Source organism: Anolis carolinensis, chromosome 2 (genome assembly GCF_035594765.1).
Source record: "Anolis carolinensis isolate JA03-04 chromosome 2, rAnoCar3.1.pri, whole genome shotgun sequence".
NCBI classification, from domain to species: domain Eukaryota; kingdom Metazoa; phylum Chordata; class Lepidosauria; order Squamata; family Dactyloidae; genus Anolis; species Anolis carolinensis.
The window spans coordinates 294,867,637-294,889,369 of record NC_085842.1 but is presented as its reverse complement, the minus strand read 5'-3'; the positions used below and the strand labels follow the sequence as shown (position 1 = coordinate 294,889,369).

Below are 21,733 nucleotides of genomic sequence, written 5' to 3'. Positions count from 1 at the left end.
GCCCAACCCTCCGCGGGGGCCCTGGTCCCTTGGGCGCCTCCCCGCCTTCGGCCAGCCCTGAAGCCCCGGGGGGAGCGGTGTGGAGGGTCCCTGTCCCCGGCGCCCCTTCCCCGCCTACCGTCGGTATCCCTGGAAGGAGGAGGGCCACGACATGCGCGACTTCTTCAGCCCGGGCCGGTGCCCGGTCTCGAGGGCGAAGGAGGCGCGGTCCATGGCTCGGCAGGCCAGGTAGCGCTCCGTGTCCGAGAAGCCGCGGTGCCGCACCCGAGCCCCAACCGCCCCGCGCGCCCGGGAGGAGGCCGGCGGAGAAGCGGGAGGCGGCGGCGAGGAGGAGGAGGAGGGGGGCTTGGGCGGCGGCGGCGGAGGGGCCGGGGCGGGCGGGGGGCCCTGCTGGTGCGCCAGGAAGTGGGGCTGCGTCCGGAGCAGGAGGCGGCAGCGGTGCTCGTGGCGCCAGAGGTGCTTCGGCGCAGGCAGGCTCCCCGCCTCGCTCCCCGCCGCCGCTTCCGCCAGCCGGGGGCCGCTCTCCTCCGCCTCCATGCCGGGCAGAGGGCGGAGGGCGTCTCCTTCGGCTCCGGCTCCCTCCGCTTGGCTTCCTCGCCGCAGCCGGAAAATCCCGAGAGACGGGAAGAAAGAGCTCCTCGCCGTCCTCGTCGTGGTGGTGCTGGTGGTGGTGGAGGCTCCTCCTCAAGCCCGCTCCGCTCTCTCTCTCTCTCTCTCTCTGTGTCTTTCTCCCCCTTCTTCAGCCTCCAAGGCCCCTCGAATACCGCGTTTGGAGCTCAAGGGGAAACTGTGCTGCTGAAAAAGTTGGACAGCTCCTCGCCCAAGGAGCCCACGAGCCGGGCGGGCGGGCAAGCAGGAGGACTCCTCCCTCAGCCGGTCTGGAGCAGGAGGAGGAGGAGGAGGAAGCAGCGTTGCCCGGCCTCGGGGAGGGAAGAGGGACGGGGAGTTGGCTCCGAAGGTGGCCAAGACCAGCCAGTCCCCGCAGCAGGAGGCAGGGAGAGCGGGCCAAGGAAGGAGCCAGGCAGGGAGGGAGGGAGGGAGAGAAAGAGGGTCCGGCTAAACTAGTCTCGGGACCGCATGGCCCTCTCGGCGTCCCTTCCAAGGCTTGGAGGGAAGGAGGGGAGGGGAGGGAGGGTCGGGACAAACGGAGGAGGAGGAGGAGGAGGAAGGAGTCGAGTCTTTCCGCGCCCTCCTGCCCGCTCTCTCCCTTGCTGTCCCTGCTGCCGGCATCCCGCAGGTGCCACGCCGGGAGGACTCCGCCTTCCCAGGCACGCAGGCGCCCTCCCCGCTCCCCCTCCTTCCCTCCCTCCCTCCCTCCCTCCCAACTGACAGCTGTTGAGCCTCGGCTTCAAAGTGGCCCAAAGTCGGCGTGGCTGAGAGAGAGAAGGGGCGGCGCACTAGGCGATAAGGAAGACCCCCCCCCCCGTTCAACACGGATGTCTTTGAATGAATTACGTGACGGCGACTGAGGCTCTCCTCCTCCTCCGGTGTCTCCGGGACTGTAGCGAGGAGGACGGAATCGCCACCCAGCCGCATCCTGCCCAGAGCTCCCTCAGCGCCCGCCTTCAAAGGCTTCATCCCGACGGAGGTTCTTTCCTTCCTCTTTCTCCCAGGAAAATCCCGTCTAGGAAGCCACGGGGCGAAGAGAGCCATTCCAGCCATGCCTGTGCCATTCTCTCTCTCTCTCTCTCCTTGAAGGCGTGTGCGAAGGCTGGGAGCCAAAGGAGAGTTAGAAAAGCACGCATTCTCCCACCTCAAAAAAGGATTTTTTTCCCCTTTTGATTTATATCCCATATATCTCCCAATATGGGACAGAAACTAATGTGTTGCTGTGAGTTTTCTGAACTGTATGACCATGTTCCAGAAGCATCCTCGCCTGAAGTTTTGCCCACATCTATGGCAGCCTGGCAGTCATCCTCAGAGGTTGGGAGGTCTGTTGGAAACTAGGCAAGAGGGGTTTATATATCTGTGTTGTTCAGGGTGGGAGAAAGAACGCTTGTCTGTTTGAGGCAAGTGTGAATGTTACAATTGGCCAGCTTGATTAGCATTCAATGGCATTGCAGCTTCAAAGCCGGGCTGCTTCCTGCCTGGGGGAATCCTTAGCTGGCCCTGATTGTTTCCTGTCTGGAATTCCCATTTTCGGAGTGTTGTTCTTTATTTACTGTCCAGATTTTAGAGGGTTTTTTTTAAAAAAAAAAACAAAAACTGGGAGACAGATTTTGGTCATTTTCATGGTTTCCTCATTTCTTCCAAATGTATTTTAAAAACTCTAAAATCAGGACAGTAAATAAAGAACAACACTCAGGAGAATTCCAGACATTAAACAATTGGAACCAGCCAACACCTCCTAACAAAGGATTCCCCCAGGCAGGAAGCAGCCAGGCTTTGAAGCTGCAAGGCTATTCAGTGCTAATCAAGGTGCCCAACTGCAACATTCATACTTGCCTCAGGCAGACAAGAGTTCTTCCCTGGGCATTCCATAGATATATAAACCCCATTTGCCTAGTTTCCAACAAGCCTCACAACCTTTGAAGATGCCTGCCACAGATGCAGGCGAAACGTCAAGAGAGAATGCTTTTGGAACATGGCCATACAGCCTGGAAAACTCATAGCAACCCAGTGATTCCAGCCATGAAAGCCTTAGACAGAAACGAGTAGATTTTATCTTAAGAAGTATCTTACTCCTGTTTTAAAAGGAACCTGTTTGAATTAACTTAAAGAGAGTAGAGTCAAAATTCTTGCAGGTGAAAAAATACAATTTTTATGGACATGGTCCTGTTCCCCTAATCCCAGTGAATATAGAGGGCTGACTGTAATGCCATTAAGAGCAAGTGAAACAACTGCTTCCTCTTTGTGTTTTGGAAGAGAAAGGCCCCCCCCCTCGTTAGGAGATCAGGTAGCAGATGCTGAGGAGGAGCAATCCTTGGCTGTTCCCATATTTCAGATGGCGGAGATTTGACATTCAAAAGACCAAAAGCTTAAGACTAGAGAAAAGCTAAACCAAGTTTGCAAAGAAAACTCTGAGATAAAATCACCAGAACTGGGAAATAACTTGGAAAACACTCAGCAAGGTTTGCTCCCTCCTCCAAAAAAGAAACCCACCCGAAATGTCTGCCTGAGTTGCAGTGAAGGATGCTATACTCCATCACCACTGTCAGTCAAGACAAGGTCAGTAATGGGAACTGTGCACCAGCTGTGATCACAGCATCTATTATTCAACTTACTAGAGGCTACTGGAAGAAGCATAAACAAAACCCACCTTCCTTTTAAAATTGCCTACTTCTTTTCTTGATTTTTTAAACTCTGTAATGTGATATCCAATAGGGACCTTTGAGCAAGAGTTCAAATATTGCTTTTTTGGTGTACCTCTACTGAAACATGAAATTTGGCCTCTAGTTAAGGAGCCCGTTCAGGTAAGCAACGGATTCCTCAGACCAATTAAAATCAGGCTACTCTCTTCCTTAGTTGAATCCCATAGTGATTGTTCCTGCCTAGGATTCAGAGTCTATGATTCAGTCATTGCTTAAATATAGCAGGCTGTGTTGACCTGTGGATACTATGATATAGTGAGAGTTTCCTTCCCTCCCTCATGCAAAACCATCAGGGGCCAGCCAGAGGCACTTCAAAAATCAAAGCAAAGATGCTCAGGAGAGACAACCTTAGTCCATATTGGAGTCTCCTGGGTTTTTTTTTTAAAGGAAGTATTTCCTGCTCTGTGGTTCGAAAGTCACAGCTGATCTCAGGACCTCACCAGAAATAGACTGGAATAGGAGGCATGGCATTTGGATATTCAAAATAAACAAAATAAACAACAAAAACACAAACCAATCCCCACAAGAACCTCTTCCAACAAATCCCATCTGGAACCCAAATGATTGCATTTTGCATGAAGCACGCAAAAAATGTTTGCATGACACACTGCAGCTTCATGCAAACTGCAACATAAAAATGCTGGGTTGAGTGCCTCCCCACTATTACTCTTACTCAGCGAACTTTAAAGAACTATTCAGGCTAGAGGCAGTGCTTCTCTACCTGTGGGCCTCCCGGTGTTTTGGGACTTCAACTCCCCAAAATCCCAGCCAGATGACCAGCCGTTAGGAACTGTGGGAGCTGAAGTCCAAACACCTGGAGGCCCAAAGGCTGGAAACCACTGAGCTAGAGGGAGGTAGAAGACAAAGAGCAAAAAGTGAAAAGGAGAATTCTCAATTGACTTTTATGCTAATTTTCCATTTGCAATATTGCTTGCACCTCTGGGCACACAATTCTGATTTCTTCCCTAAAGAGATAAGAAGTGGGAAAGCAACAGAGGAGGCTGCCCAGAATTTGGAAGAGCTACCTGTGCTGAATTTGGTGGGTGCAAATAGAGGACAAATTTATGTCAATTCATTTATAAAATCACACATTTCTTCATTTATTTGAAATAGAATGAAATTGAGTTGTTTTTTAAAGTCTGAATAAAGAAGAAAGGAAAATGAAGAGTTTCATCTCCTAGTTTGGCATGAAAAATTTGGAAATCTCTGAATTTGAGAATTTTGAGAAACTCATCTGTTAGCTCTGTTTAACTTCTAATTTGGTCAAGGCTCTCATGCTCTGCCTCAATAGCTCAAGAAGCCAGAGGTGGAGGAAAACAAAAGACATGTAGTTAGAATTCAAGAGGCAGAGAAAGCAAGGCTGTGAGCAAGCAAAAAACCACAAACTCTCTTCACAGATTATATGTGCTATAAATAATGAATGAATCGCAAATGGCTTGAATGGGAAATGTATTTCACAATTTAATCTAAGGGTTAATGACTAAGTGCCTCATAGATCAAAATAGATTAAGTTATCATTGTTCCACAAGGATCGTGCCACATTCAAGCTATCAGTCACAACACAGAAAGCAAAGGAAGCAGAAAGGTTTGTTCATGCACCTACAAATAAACTACTGGATTATTTTTCCTTAGAAGAGAATATCCTCTTGTATCACTTCTGAAATGAGTCCCTGCTTATGAGGAGTATGATATAGCCTGCTGTACAAAAGATAGAAACAGCAAAAAAGTGGATTCATACATTTGAACAGCAGGTTTGGTTCTTCCCTTCAGTTTCTTCCCATGACATTGTGCCATAGGAACAGAGGGAATTGTAAGGGAAAGACAAAAGCAAGATAGAAGAACTATTGCCACCTCCAGCCAACTGACTTGGTTGGAGGAGAAACTACTAGCTTTTTCTGTGGCTTCCTTATCAGTCCCTGGAACAGAGGAGTTTTATGAAGAAATTTGAAGGCCTGTCACATTTCTTATGCTTGATTGGTGAGACATCTACTGCTATGAACTGAAACATCTGAACTGTGCTGTTTCCTGCAGATTAAGGAGGGGTATACCTGCAACAACAGCGAACTAGCTGTCCTGCTAAAGAAAGAGGTCAACTGCTTGAGTCTCACGTGTTTACAGTGAACTTATCAGGGAGAGTAAGATTTTTTTTTTTTTGATAGAGCAGAAGAGACTTCTGGAAAAGCAATACACATTCTAGGGAAGACAGTTCCTATAGAGGAGTCTGACACCTGAAAGAATGTGACACACAGAAGAAAAATAATCAGGAACCATGTTTTGCATTTGGAGCTTCAGAATCAATTTCAAACTTTCAGTGATCATTGATAATGAAGCAAAGGAATAGGGACAACAGGGTCAGTTATCAGAGCTCATGGAGCTGGCCTTGGAGAGATTTTTGGGTGGATTTCTGCCAGTTCCTAGAGGAAGAACAGACATTTGGTAGTTGGCTAATTCCTGAGAGGAGCAAAACAATGGCTTAAAGTTCTGACAAGATGTTTTGAAAGGTGTAGTGTTTTCTGGAGTGAAAATCCATGATATAACAATCTCAAAAACTCATCAAGTTCACCAACCATTATCCTTTCCTTTTTGTCCATATTGGAACAAATGGAGTTGCAAGATAATAGGCTTCAACATATAGCAAAGGACTATGAAACTCTGGGTAAGAAGTTGACAGACCTTGGACTACATACTGTTATTTCATCATGCCTTCTTATTGAAATACATCATGAGGAAGAGAAAGAGGTGAATGTGGGAGTGAATTGGTGCCACTGGGGGAGGGGAATAGGCTTCTTGGACTATACTCTGCACTTTCACAAAGAAGGACTTCTGATAAGAGTTGGATTAGACACAGCAGTTGGTAAGAACATAGGTGCTAGGAGTCTCACTTGCAAACTTGATTAGGTGAACTTTAAACTGAATTATGCAGAATTCCAGAGAAAAGAGGGAATTAAATACTGCAAACAATGGTCTCAATAATAAAGGGACAATAATAGATAAATCCACAATTGGGGATGGGCAGCTGGAGATAATAACCAATGATTTGAAAAATCCCTACATTGATGCAGAGAATGGAAAATAAATAAGGTGAACTTAAGCTCTTAGCACAGGAAGGCAAATGTGATTTAATAGGCATCTCTAAGCTCTGATGTAATGGATCTCATAATTAGAATGCAGAATCATAGAATAGTCTTTATTTTTAAAAAAAACCACCAATGAAGGGGACTCCACCACATTCTGAGGCAGCATTAAAGGCTTTTATGACCAGGATGTTCTTCCTAATATCCAGATAGAATATCTTTTCCTCCTCATCCTTTATATGACATCCTTTCCAATAATTACACATGGCAATCATGTCCCCTCTTAACCTTCTCCACACTATACACTCCCAGCTCCCTTAGACACTCCTCATAGGGCTTGGCTTCTACATGTTTGATCATTTTGATTGTCCTCCTCTGGACATGTGCCCACAACTGGACAGTATTCCAGATGTGGTCGGATGAAAGCAAAATAGTGATAATGCTCCTCCTTTTGATACTATGACTTTTCTTGATCTTGGCACTATGCTTCTATTGATACAGCTTAGAATTGCATTGGCTTCAAATTGTGGTTTACAAAGGCTCCTTAGATCCCTTTCGCACATACTATCAAGCCAGGTGTCATCCATCCTACATCTATGTTTTCCATTTATTGTTTTTAGTATTATTTGCCTAATTATAGTACTTTACATTTCTCTCTGTTGAAATTAATTGAAATTATTTTTGTTAGTTTTGGTCCAGCTCTCTAATCTGTTAATGTCATTTTAAATTCTCATTCTTTCTTCTAGATATTAGCTTCCCCTTCTAATTTGGTATTATCTGCAAATTCGATAGGCATGCCATTCAAGTCATCAATAAAGATGTAGAATATCACTGGGCCTAGGACAGAACCCAATACAGGGGTATGAACTATTCCAAGGTAAAGGTAAAGGTAAAGGTAAAAGTAAAAGTTTCCCCTGATTTTAAGTCCAGTCATGTCTGACTCTGGGGGTTGGTCTCATCTCCATTTCTAAGCCGAAGAGCCGGTGTTGTCCATAGACACTTCCAAGGTCATGTGGTTGGCATGACTGTATGGAGCGCTGTTACCTTCCCACCGGAGTGGTACCTATTGATCTACTCACATTTGCATGTTTTCTAGCTGCTAGGTTGGCAGAAGCTGGGGCCAACAGCGGGCGCTCATTCCGTTCCCTGGATTTGAACCTGAGACCTTTTGGTCCGCAAATTCAACAGGTCAGACCTTTAACACACTGTGCCACTGGAGGCCCAAAGAAATAGATTAAACATCTATACCTATGAGAAGGTAAAAAAGTGAAAGCATAGATACTGTAACAGGTTGAGATAATCTGGTTTAGATGGCATGTGTATTCATGGTATAAACTCAAAGTTAATTTTGATTTTTAAAATCATTTTGTGAGATGTGTTCTCTTGAGAATATGGAATAGATTCAAACCCAGGCTGTGCCTGAAAATGTCTTCATGGGTCTCAGCACAAAAAAAGCTTTTTATAGAAAAGAAACAACAGTAAACTACAGATTGCTAATGTACCTTGAGTGGTGTCAGAGAAAATACAACATTAAATCAAGAGAACTGTTAGAAGCAGAGGGATATACATATGTTTAAGTGATTTTCCTATTTACTATTATTAGAAAGATTTAACACGGATAAAAATATGTATAAGAGAACATTTCCAAGCTCAGGTGAACTTTTCCCTCCACCTTGTTTTTTCTTTCTTTTTCTTTTTTTTAATTCAAAAAGTGGGAAATGGCCTCATAAAAGTGGCAACCAAAACTTTCCACCAAAGTATGAATGGAATATCTTGCAAAATCATATTTAGCTCCTTTCTACAATCCAGCCCGCTGAAAATTTATTGAAAACTTCAAGCTTGCTAACTTAACGAATTGTAATTTTCAGATTTCTCACTTTATCAAACTTACAGCAGCAACTTCCTGTTCCAATAGTGGAAATTAAATTCAGAAGATAATAACTACATAAATCCATCCATCAAACACATGAATTAATAAGCAGAAGAAAGCAAGGTCTTTCAATCACAGAGACCTGATATAAAAATAAAAGATGTTAAGTACATCTGTAAACCATATATTATGGCAAGAGAATGTTGGCTTTCAATACTGACATATGGAGCCTCCGGTGGCCTCGTGACTTGAAGGTTGGGTTGCTGACCTGAAAGCTGCCAGGTTCGAATCCCACCCGGGGAGACTGTGGATGAGCTCCCTCGTTCAGCTCCAGCTCCATGCGGGGACATGAGAGAAGCCTCCCACAAGGATGGTAAAACATCAAAACATCCGGGCGCCCCCTGGGCAACGTCCTTGCAGACGGCCAATTCTCTCACTCCAGAAGCGACTCCGGTTGCTCCTGACACTAAAAAAAAAAAAAAATACTGACATGTAAATTTAAACAGAGCAGGGGTTTTCAAACTGTGCTCCACAGAGCCCTTGGGGCTCCGCAGGTAATAGTGAAGGGCTCTGTGGTGTCATGCTGCTTCCCCGCCTCCTCCTTTTTTCTCCTCCTGAAAAATGCAGGGAAATTAAAGTTTTGAGCTGCCAGAAACAGCAGCACCAGCATCGACCTTTCCACATGCCTACCTCATTACCCAAACTCTTTTTCTCAGCACCCAAAATATGATTTCAAAAGTCAACAACAGAAATATGTTTGTGGCTGTACAACTTATACAAGCACACAAGTCAAGTTGCAATACAATATTCAGTTATTTTGAAATCAGTGAGACCTAATTATGAGTAGAATTATGCAAGATCACACAGCCACAGACCAATTCTAGTCACACGTATTAAGAAATATGTTCAGTCAAATTAGATGGCTTTCACTATCTAATAAGTGTTCACAGGAGAGCAAAGGCAGTTGTTTTTCCTTAAGTCACCTACATTGATTTAGAATACAGTGAAGGGAGGGACCAGAGCACAAATTCAATTGAAGCCATTTTTCTTAGCCTATCCTTTCCCTCCAGAGTTTGTAAAAGTTAGTTTTCATAACTAAAGTTCTCAAAATCCCTTAGCCTGCATGGCCACTAGCTATGCTGGCTCTGGGAAATTCTAGGGCTGTCATTCAAGAAGTATTTTTTTCCAAATGCTGCATTCTCAAAAGGGTAATTGCCCTATTCATGTGAACCTCAAGAACACTCATAATGTTTCCCTATTGTTACAAACAGGCTATAACATATAGAGCCCTATACAACCTGGGATTACATTATTTGAAAGATCACATTCTCCATGTCACTACAAATGCAAAAAAAGCAAACCAAAAAATCATTGGCAGCCCCATTCATGACACCCACAAATCTGCTGCCAGCGATACCACCTCACTCTCAGTAATAACTGGGCTGGCTCTTTCTGCCATAACCACTATTTTGTATTCCAGCTGGTAGAATTTGAAATCTGGATTTTTAAAAAAAATGAATACTTGCCTTCAAGTGACTTTAGACTTATGATGACCTTAAGGCAAATCTATCACAGGGTTTTAATAGCCAAATTTGTCCATAGGGGGTTTGGTCTTACCTTCCTGTTGAAAATGACCACTTCATTCACAACAATCTAATAGCAGAAATCAATCAAACCATTTAAAAATATTTCTGTTTTGGAGGTAAATTCATGCAGGTAGTGCTTTAAAATAAGTCCAATTCAGTTAGTTCCACCCATTCCCTTGTAATACGATTTCCATGCTGCTTTGTTATAAAAAGAGGCTAGAAGACCAGACTCTGGTAGGAATAAGAAATCAATTCACTTCTAATAAATTCAATTTCTTCCTCAATACTGCATTAAGACAATGAAATTCTTTATATTAGCATTGCATTATTATTCAGCAGTTTAACCAAGCTTCAGTGTGCAGTAAACCTGCTAGCAAAACTCAGTTTTAATAATGTTCACTCACTTTGAGTGTTTTAATATGAACTGGAGATGCCTTGAGATTAGAGTGCAAATCAGTGGTAAGCATTTAATAAAGAGTACTTTTGACATAGTCAAGTGGATTGTTTCAGAAAAGATACAGCCGTATAGGGCAGCTTTTGTTAAATTAAAACTTGCAGAATGTGAATGAATTATAAATAGAACACTGAACACTTTCCTTTAAATAAAGCTAAAATCAACCTGCTATATGGATAATGAAAATTCTGCACCAAGAATTGATGCCTATAATCGTCTAGACAATAATTTGAATGGAGCTAATATGGAGCCTCTGGTGGTGCAGTGGGTTTAACTGCTAAGTTGCTGAACTTGCTGACTGAAAGGTTGGCGATTCGAATCCAGGAAGCGGGGTGAGCTCCCGCTGTTAGCCCCAGCTTCTGTCAACAGTTTGAAAACATGCAAATGTGAGTAGATTAATAGGCACTGCTCTGGCAGGAAGGTAATGGCACTCTATGCAGTCATGCTGACTACATGACTTGGAGGCATCTATGGACAACACCGGCTCTTCGACTTAGAAATGGAGATGAGCACCAACTCTCAGAGTCAGAGACGACTAGACTTAACATCAGGGAAAACCTTTACCTTTACCTAATATGCACAATTTCCTATTTTACATTTTACATAATTTACACTGAAATCAAACACATAATTACTTGGAACTTTTGATCACACTACATTATAACACAATTATTCTACATTTACTGCCATGGCAACACAGTATGGGATTTGGGGATTTTCAATTTAGGAAGCACGTTTAGGATTCTCTGCCTCATCAAACTACAAACTCCAGTATTCCATGGAATGTCATCATAGCAATTAAAGGATAATAATAATGCTAACAGCAATAGGGATCTCAATCCCAGTAGACTCAAAGCACATAATCTCCCGGAAAACATTAAAGCAAGCACTGCCACAAAATTTCGGGTATATTTCTACAACCAGAAGGGTTAGAAGCATATTTTAAACAAAAGCTGAAATTCTAAGAAGGCGAACAAGGGCTTTTGAAGATGCCAGTCAATCACAACCTCTGAAAGGTTGTATCATTCCAGTGGCACTGCTTATTCCCTATAACAGCTTTTATGCAGCTGTTATCAACAGTGCTATGGATTTTGAAGGAGAACAACTATAGGGTGATAGGAAGAAACATGCCAAGAAAACCCTTGACATGATCGCCTTCCACCTGGAAATCTTTGTCATCAATGTGTATGACCATTTGGATCCAGAATAGGTCTTCACAGTCACTTACAGACCCACCACCCAGACTCTATCTTTGGAAGACTATCATACTTGACCATGAGTGATTGTCTATGATGATGCCTCTTATAACAGCTTTAATGCCAATATAAAGCCACAATAGGATTCTGGAGATAGTCAGTGGCCAGGATCCAGTCCCAATAGTTGCTGTTGTCACTCATAGCTCATCTGGATCACATTTGTGGATGGAAAGACATCACCCATTTTAACTTATCTAAAGGCACCATACAATCCCAAAGCAGCGTGCCTTGGTAATGACAAAATGACAGGATATGTCCAGACACAGGCACTACCCCATATTCCGTAATGAGGGAGAGAGAACAGGAAAAGAGGAATCGCACCAGAAGTTGCCCTTCTACACTGTTCCCCAAACCTGGTTATATACTATACTGAGAGTTGTCTCATAACATGAATAGTTATTTTAAAAAACCTTTACTATTATATACTCTAAAATAATCCTCTTTTTATCTGTTAGAAATATAACTTGTTACATCTTGGTGCACTTCTCATTGCTTTATTGTGGTTTGATGCTTGTTGGAGAAAACAGGATTTTATTTAATTCATCTCATTGGTACTGTTCATGGAAGCAAAGATGAAGATGTGTTAGGCTGCACATTTGCTTATGGAGCAATAGATATATGAAGTGTACATTGCACATTGCTCTCCTGGGAATGAATGTGGGATGACAGGCAAGGTAGATCAAATAGCTGTGAAAATTGGTCAGTGTCAAATGGGGAAAAAAGACTGTGATGACAGAAATAGCAGTTGTCAAAAAACACACAAAAGATGTGCTTCCTGCAAAATGGTTTGAATTCCACTCTCTGAAGGGTCATAAAAATAGCTGACAGGAAGGGGTGTCTACATTTCTTTGTTGAATAATTAGAGCCCCAGATGGCTGTCCTTCTTAATTGTAGTGTTGATGAAAAATTGTCTTGGATTAATTTGCACTCTCAAATCTGTCTTTCAGAGGCAATAGACAAAAATCAAGAAAGCTGAGATTCTGTTGATGTTTCTAATTTTAGTAGGACTGTAGCCATGTTTCTTTGCTGCTGCTGCCCCACCTTGATATCATTACAAATTTACTCCCTAATCATCTATACTATGTAAAATTGGACAAGCATCGGAGATTGTGGAACTCTGGGATGAGAGCAAAAACAAAGTAATTTTTGTTAATATTTGGTATCTTTTGCTATGTTCACGAGTGTAGATTCGTCATCTTACCAACTTCCTTTCAGCTCACCTACATTTTGGATTTTGCCTTATCCTCTGCAACATCTGAGACCATGAAATGCACATGGGTATGGATACGCATGTACATTTCAGGAAAAAAAAAACAGCTTCCTGTGAAAAAAATCCATCCCATCTTGTCTCACAGGCCTAAAGCCGTTTAGAGCAAACATGGCCTAGAGGATACTTTGAGATGATGTCAGAGACAATACAATTTGCCTTTTCATGGCTTTTATTTTCAGAAGTCAGTGAAAGCATGAGGGACTTAGGGTCACATCCTAATTTCAATTCTCCTGAATGATGCAAAAATGATGATGGTGATGATGATGATGATGATATTTCTTACTTGCCTCTCCTCAGAGTTTGATATGAGGTTCGACATAGAAGTAAAATATAATTATTTATGCCTATAAAAATAACTGGAATATACTTGAAAGACATCCTACTGCCAGTTGGCACAACAGCACCTGAACAATGTCTCTCAGAGAAAAGCTGTTCCGATTAATCAAACATTCTAAAGGATTAATTAGTGCCAGTAGTTTGTTAATCTTTGGCATTCTTTTCTCATGTTCATGAGTGTAGAGTCCTCATCTTATCAACTTCCTTTCAGTCCACCTAAAGACAAATCCAGTCAAGAAATTGCAAAGTTTCTGATGCTTTTTCTCAAACAGACATGTTCCATATATAAAATTATCCGACAGTTCACAAACGTACGTTTTAATTAGTTATTCATAATACCTTTTAATTCAATAAAATACAATATCCTTCTGGTCGCCCTTTGTTCACAACTAACCCCAATACTTTGTTTGTTAATTGTAAGTTCTATTGAGCTAACATAAATGGGACTCCCTGATGGTTGTTTGTAGGTCAGATCTGCGTGTATCTGAATGTGTATATGAAGATTGTTCTCAGTCTTGCACAATGGCTCTCAAACTTCAATTGCCCAGAAGTCTCAGTCAGCATGGCCAATAGTCAAAAATTATTGGAGTTTACATCTGATACATCTGGATACAAACAAATGTGTTCTGCAATGAGAATTAGCATAGTCAGGGGTTCTGAACATTAACACCAATCTGACTCTACTTCAGTTGTAGATTCAAATTATAGGTGAAAACTTGTAAATGCATTTAGCCTAGATCTGAAATGGAAACTTTGTAATTATTGCTTTTGCTTGCAATAAAACCTCTGCTCTAATATTTTTGTGTTTGCTCAAGTACTCATTAAAACATATTATAGCATTATGCACTAATGATCTAATGCTGTTCTTAGCCAGCCCTCATCACTTCCCTACATTTATACATGTAGTACTCTGAAAGGATCCTGCAATTTTCTCTTGGAAATGTTTCTTAATAGGCCCACGTGGTCTTACATTTCAACAGCAATTTGCAGAAATAATAATAAATGCATTATAATAAAACATAAAATGAGAAGAACTAACACACATACCCTCCATCTGTCTCTCATTCTTTGACATTTATGTATGCCAGTGATTTTAGTATCAAGGAGTTTGACAAACTCTTCTTCTGCTAACTGGCTACCTTAATTGTCCGTGCAAAATCATGATGGCTTGAACTGATAAGCTGTCTACTTATTGGAGTCAGGTGCAGGGAGCAAAGTGATGCCTGCTATATAAATTGAACATAAACCAACTGGGAATATAAAGAACTCTGAGTCTTGATTTGTTTACCGGGAGTGTTGAATGGAGGTTAAGCAGTTAGCATAAGCTAGGCAATTCAAAATAAAAAAAGCGTTTCACCACATGAACTACAGAGATGGATGGGTGGTGAGTTTGAGAAGCTGAAACAATATGTAGTAGATCTAAGTCAAGGATAATCTTCCTAGATGATAATGCAAGCAAAACACTAGCAAAATGGAAATGGTATGCCTTCAGATAAATCTAGGACATCATCCACTTGTTTTTATTTTAATTTTAACATGTACATAGACCTGCAAAAAATGGCTTTCATGGCAGATTCAATAAATTAAAATACCAAATTGTAAAAATCACAAAAAAGACTGAAGCACACAAAAACAAACAAAACTAGAAAACCAGAAACAGGCAGAAAAGTCATGACAGAATTATTTGGTCTTTCTAATCTTTTCTGATACAAGCCACAGTTAAATGTATGTACTTTGGAAAAGGCACAATGAAGTAGCACCTGTTACTCTCCTGATTCCCCTGCCAACTCCTGGCTGTTATCATAGACTATTATCCCCTTTCCTTTGCCTTTTTAATCTATTTTGTCCACTTCCAGCCCTCTATGACTGTCTTGTATTCAAGCCTTCTTCATGGATATAATTCTGTTATTGTGTCACAGCTATTCCCCCCCCCCCCCCCACCGCCAAAAAAAAGTTTTATAGTTCACCAAGAGATTGTGAATAAATAAAAAGCCTTTTCTGGAAGTGTGAGGTTATTTAATAATAAATAATAAATATTTATATACCGCCCTATCTCTTCAAGGGACTCAGAGCGGTTTCCAACACATCAGAAAACATAAAGTCAGTTTAAAAATACAGCAATTAAAACATTAGACACATAAACAGATGTGCATAAACAGATAATCATAAAAACACATAACCCATATATATCATATCTAACCTTTTAATAAATTGCATATACTCTATGATTTTGTGTAACTTGTATCTTTCAACTGTGTACTGTATCTATTTCTTGTATATGAAATGGATATAAACTGTTTCTTAGAAATGTATCAAAATGTAACTTAGAAACAGCCAACCCTTTGTGACCCTGTTCAGATAATCTCCTGGTAATTGAAAAGATTGTGCAAATCCCTCTGGCTATTTCCCAAGACAGGTAATTATCAGATTCATTGTGTGTATGCCCAGATAGGTGACTTCCTTTGCCAGTCAGATAAGCCAACACTGTTTGTACAATTCACATGAAGCTGAGAGTCTGCCACTCTTTCACGGAAATAGAAGCTTTGAGTACATGCATTTGTTAACTCTTTTATTGACAGTCAAGCCCCTGATTACCCAAGATCAGTACCTTTGTTTCCTGAGATTCATATCTTCATGTGGCATGGAACTGGGCATTTGAGCTAATCAAAATCCCATCAACATATCTGTATCATTGTTTTCCCCAGGCTGTGCCCTTTCAGGGTATGTTTCTGCAACTGATTGGTCTTTCACTTTGACCAGTTCCTAGCTGCCATTCTCCCTCCCAGCCAATCCCAGCATGGATCCTAGCCTGCCTCTTTTTCAGTCAATCAGGGGAGGGACTAGGAAATTTGATTCGCTGTCAGAATCATATAAGATGTCTTGTATTTTTCTGTGCTTGTGCATTTTGAGGCAAAATTGCTGTCCTTGTATCCTTTCTGGCCAAATCGTAATAACCCTCTGTGGCTTGTCTTCAATCTGGTGAATTGGCTTCTCGTTCTTGGCCTATCTGGTTTAGCATACGCTCTCCAGGCATAGACTCTCTATCCGTGGTCATAGCTAAATCACTATGATTCTGCATGTGATTCATTGATGTTCTGTAGGTTCCTGGACTTTGTTAATTTGCACACAAATCAGCATTTAGCTGCAGCCCATTTGGGAGCCAGGTCAAAGACTAATGTGTTTTAAAAATCCATAAGGAGCCTTCCTTCTTTAACAACATGCCTCCTGCCTCAAAGTTTTTATTGGAGCACTAACTCCATTGAGCATATTAAGGAACTTGGGAGGATTCCTCTAGAATGAGCAGGACCAGTCCTATTATTAAGCCGAATGAATCAGCTACCAGAGATGACAGATCTCTGGAGCCAGAGGGCACAGAGAGGCAAAAGATTGTTGGAAGATAATAAATGATTATGATGGTGGTGATGATATTTATCTGTATCCCAGCTTTCTCATAAATTTGGAGCTGAAAGGGGCATACCAGTTCAAAAGAATAGCACAGTTAAAAATATACACAAATGCACATTAAAACAGTTTTTAACTATTCATAATATTAAAACAGTGCAAGCCTCCAGTTAAAAGAATAAAATGCAACTCAAAAGAAGAAAAGAAGTAAAAAAATTGTTTCTCCTTAGGCTCTTCTTTAAAAACTTTTTAAAACCTGTTAGATGAAAAAGAACATTATGGAGGATGATGGAAGGACATCACGAAGGGTCCAATTTTGTCCTCCTTCAAAGGGGAGTTCCAGAATATTTGGGCAGCCATTGCAAAGGCCCTCTCTTACATCCCCACTAACCATGACTGTGACAGTCATGGGACTGAAGGATGGCACTTTTTCTGAATATCACAGAGCCCAGGCAGCCTCACAAGGGGTGATATGGTCTTCCTTATAGCCTGGTTGTCATTAATTTATTAGATTAAACATTATTGTGGAATCGAATGTTGTCTCCAAAAATACATAGTAATGTATTAGTCATATATTCACAGGATTTTCTTGACAAGATATTTTTAGATTTCTGCCCTTGCCTTCTTCTGGGGCTAAAAGAGTAGGACTTGCAAAAGGCCACTCAGTGGATTTTAATGGCTGAGAAGGCAGTTAAACCCTGCTCAAACCACTACACCACACTAGCTCTGATAATCTGGACCTCAGGCATATAAGGCTTAATAGTTCATAGCCAAACTTTGATTTGATTAGAACCTGATCTTTCAAGTGTTGGCACATGTGAGGTAAGAGGAAGCCATAATAATTCATGGCTTCTTACAATCAAGCTGGTTGCAATTGCATATTTGCCATAAAATCTGGCATGGTTCTCCTAAGGCAGCCCATTGAAGTAAGGCTCAATACTCAATAGACAGCTTCCAGAAACACAACAAGGTCCTTGGCCTGACACATTTTTTGGGAATCGTATGATTCTGTGGGTGGTTTGAATCCAAATCATTTAGTTTTTTTGGGTGAAGACCATAACTTTGAATTGGGCTAGGAAGTTATGAAAATTAGTCAATGACTAGAAACAAAACTTTAAAAAAAAGCTAGGATGGGCTCTAGTCAAAGCAGCACCAGCTGTAGGTGGTTAGAATTAGTAGGCACAAGCTCTCTCTGCCAGCAGCAATCTCCTTCTGCCAGCACAAATGCTCTTCTACCAGCAAACACTATTTCTGCCAAGTGATCTCAGGGATGTGATGACACAGGGATCTGTTGGCACAACTGGTCTGCTGAATGACATTTGGTAACAGAAGAATAAAAGGGGGAAACTAGGTAGAAGCAAAGTGATGTTAGATCCAAATCTCCATCCCTAATGATGCATTCATAATGTCAGCACAAATTTAGGCCAGATCAAAGGTAATTCTTCCAACATGTGTAGACTGTGCCAGGTTTTGGATTCTGTATAGTTTCTGTAGTGTTAGCTCAACTGGTCCCTGAAAATCTTGGCAGGTCAGGTTTGCACTTTAGTGGTTCACTTTAGCCAAGAAAAACAAATTTTTCACTCCTGTCCCACCAACTGTGAAAACCTATCAAGGAAATGGCTGTTCTTTAAGAAAGAAACTCTGATACCATTTTGTAACCTTACACCTGTAAAGTCAAGTGATTTACCTTTACCAGCATGGAACATTAGCCCATTTTCAAAAATAGAGTGGATAATTTTAATTTACATTATAAATCTTAAATTAATTTTCTATCTTTCCAATTATGAAAAAATCCAACATAGTTTTTAGTTAAAATGGTTGAACTAATGGACTTTTGTGAGAAATGTCTAGAAGCACAAAACCTAATACTTTTTGATGTGCAATAATGAAAGCTTTTTATGATTGACATGACAGTAGACGCTGCTTCAGCAATCCATATATTTGTCATTGTCAGGACTGGGATGGCATTTGTAAGAAAGTAGGACTTTGGACGTCAGACTCTAGGAACTTGCCAATTCCACTCTTGTATCCAGACCAAAGGGTGGCCAACAATAAAAGACAAATAAAAAACAAATTATTTAAATTTTAAATCTTCAATTAAAGTTAGCAACACAATAATAAAAGATACATCCCATTTACTTTTTTTTTTTTTTTACAGAAGACCAACATGCAAGTCTAACACCTGCTTAAATAAAAAACACCTTTCCCTGCTGGTGGAAGAGGTTATCTTTCTTCAGCAGAGTTTTAGAATATTGCATTCTGTTAATAATTTGAGTTTTGCAAAAGGTGGGACAGCTCATGTAAAGATAGGGAAGGTTAAAGGTAAGTTAAAATTAAGTTGCCTGTAAATATAGCATAAGGCTCTCAATAAAGATTCTCTGAGAAATGCTAGATTTGCTTTCGTGTGGAGGAAATGGCAGGCATAATGACAATTCTGGGAGCAGCTGCAAGTAATAGCCTGTCCTGTAACTGTATTGCTATTTGTGCTAGAACCTTTCAGTGAAAGTTTTAAAGCCTATATTGATTCTTCTCATGGACCAGAAGATAAACAGGTCTTTAACCACCCAAAAGAGCTCTGTTGGGTAAAATGATGATGATGAAAACCCTATCTTCATTCCAGGAACTTATGAAAATAAGTGAACATTGTTCTCAGGAAGAATTTGGTTGGACTGCAGGTTTCTTAATAAGCTGGAATTATGTTGTCGAAGGCTTTCATGGCTGGAATCACAGGGCTGTTGTGTGTTTTTCAGGCTGTATAGCCATGTTCCAGAAGTACTCTCTCCTGACGTTTCACCCACATCTATGGCAGGCCTTCTCAGAGGTTGTGAGATATACCTCACAACCTCTGAGGATGCCTGCCATAGATGTGGGTGAAACGTCAGGAGAGAATACTTCTGGAACATGGCCATACAGCCCAAAAACACACACAACTCTGAAGCTGGAATTGTCCTTTAAAAGAAATTTTTGAATATTGCATTGATAGAGATAAACAGATGCAAAAGGTTTAAAGTGTTTTGCCTCATTCCTGAACACTGTAGAAAGAATTAACTGCATAAAGTATAGGGGCTATCAAACTCTCCATCATTAATTTCGATGATTTTTTGACAAAACTGTGTCAAACACTAAACAATCAAAATACCACAGCTGTTAGGGAAGTGTATTATTTGAATTAATGTATTATCACTCACTCACTCACTGCAAGCAACAAATTAAATTAACCTTCCTACCCCCAACCACTTTTTACTGTCTTGTTTTCCTTGCATATTTAAACACGGGAAGGAATAAAGTCCTGGCAAAAGATTAAGAAAAGAGGCAATCAGATACAAAGGAAATGAAAGTTACATTTTCATCTTGTCTGGTTAATTGGAAAACACAGTGATATAAACATATACATTTATTATTTTAGGATCTTCACTGTATCCATGCCCAAATGCTTTAGGCCAGTGGTTCTTACTGTGCTCCCCCCACCTTCTCTGATATATCTGTTGTTGTTGTTGTTGTTGTTGTTGTTGTTGTTGTTGTTGTTGTTGTTGTAAAGGCTGGGTGGCCATCTGTTTGGGGTGCTTTGATTGTGTTTTTCCTGCATGGCAGAAGGGGGTTAGACTGGATGGCCCCTGTGGGTCTTCCACTGAAATATTGTTAATTTTATGTTGGTTAAAATTGTACATTTTAAATATTGTAATTTTTTTCACTGTGTGAATTAGTTCACACAAACACTCTCCATCCAACTGTCACTGGCCCAGCCTATGCTTGATACATATACATTATATATAATATACATTTATTGGGGTTCAACGAGAAACTTTTGCTATACAGCTGAAAAAGTTTGAGAACTCCTGCTTTAGGCTGTTGATATGACAAATATATGTTAAAATGGCAAAGAATACATCAAATGCGACATGAGAAAGATAACATCCCCATAATAATTTTCCTATCACAGCCACCATAAGCAGTATACATCTCTATCTCCTCATCATGAGATGATAGTCCATATTCATTTTATGTCCCTGAATCCCTCAGGAGCCACATGTGCTACCTAGAATTCCAACCTCTTCCAAAAAAGCCCTCAGCCAAAATCAAAAATACACATCCACTCTGGATTTGTAAAACCAGGCTAGGATTTGCTGTTAAACAGTGCAGGACAGCACTGCAACCTCTTTAAAAAGTGAATTGCCAGCATTAGGGTTGCATATGGCCCCAGAGTTACCCTTTGCACACCTGTGATACCAGAATGGAAGAGTTTCTGCTAAAGTTCATTTTAAAGTCAATGGCATCAAAGCATGCCATTAAGCCGACCTACAGTTTACTATCAAAAATCACACCTGTCCACGCATGTTACTGTTTTCAACAAATTGCAATAACATTTGGCTTTTTCTGGATTAGTCTCCAATCTTTTCATTCATCCCACACTGAAAGGTCTCATTCACTCAAGGTTATCCCCCTAGATACCAGCTAAAGCCTTCTTGTAAATCCTGTTCCAACGAAGACTCTTATCCAGAGACTCATTCTTCTTGCTTCCCCTGAGTTACACTGAATGAAAGGCAACAATGTTGCAAAGTAATGAAAAAATGTACTAATGGGACCATCCGCAAAATTAAATTATGTTTTTCCCCCATAGAAACACTGAAAGGACAGATTGTTGTATTTAGAAGAAGGAGACGACAGAATCCTCTTAAAATGGATGCCTGAATAGAGAGGCATTTGTCTTTCTTTATGGGACTTCAACCTGGGGAAATTGCACCATTCCCCTGGTTGGAAAAGTATAGCCTATATCATGAAGGGGAACCAGTGCCCAAGGAGAAAAATATATTTCCATTGCATGCTCTCCTGCTGCTGCTAGCAAAAGACTCCAACAGTGATGCATTGCACGACTGCTGTAGTGAGAACAAAATCAGACAAAAAATCACAGCAGGAAGCAATTACTATACAATACTTTAGGATTCGGCACCACACACCCACTTATTAAACATTGTCAAACCCTTTCATCACACAGAATGAACACAAGTATACCACAAAACACCTAACTAAACAATTTGTCATTCTGTAGAATGTATTAGTTCTGTTAAGCAGTCACTAACTTCATTAAGCACCAACTGCAATCTCTCTTTTCTCAAACATTGAGATGGAGTGCCACCGAATTAAGTTAGTGTGTTTATCAGAGACAAAGCCACAGA

General features: G+C 41.0%; 1 protein-coding gene across 7 annotated transcripts in view; it reads right to left on the bottom strand.

The window, feature by feature from the left end:
• pde4d (phosphodiesterase 4D) overlaps positions 1 to 21,733 on the bottom strand; it is an 830,388-nt gene that overhangs the window by 533,399 nt on the left and 275,256 nt on the right. Inside the window, exon 1 of one of the 7 annotated variants that reach the window (XM_062974247.1) lies at positions 119 to 1,223. The exons of the other annotated variants lie outside the window; for them this stretch is intronic. Coding sequence (XP_062830317.1) covers positions 119 to 537 — 419 coding nt within the window. The 5' untranslated portion in view covers positions 538 to 1,223. Of the gene's footprint in view, positions 1 to 118; positions 1,224 to 21,733 lie in introns of those variants that run through there. 7 annotated transcript variants of the gene reach the window in all.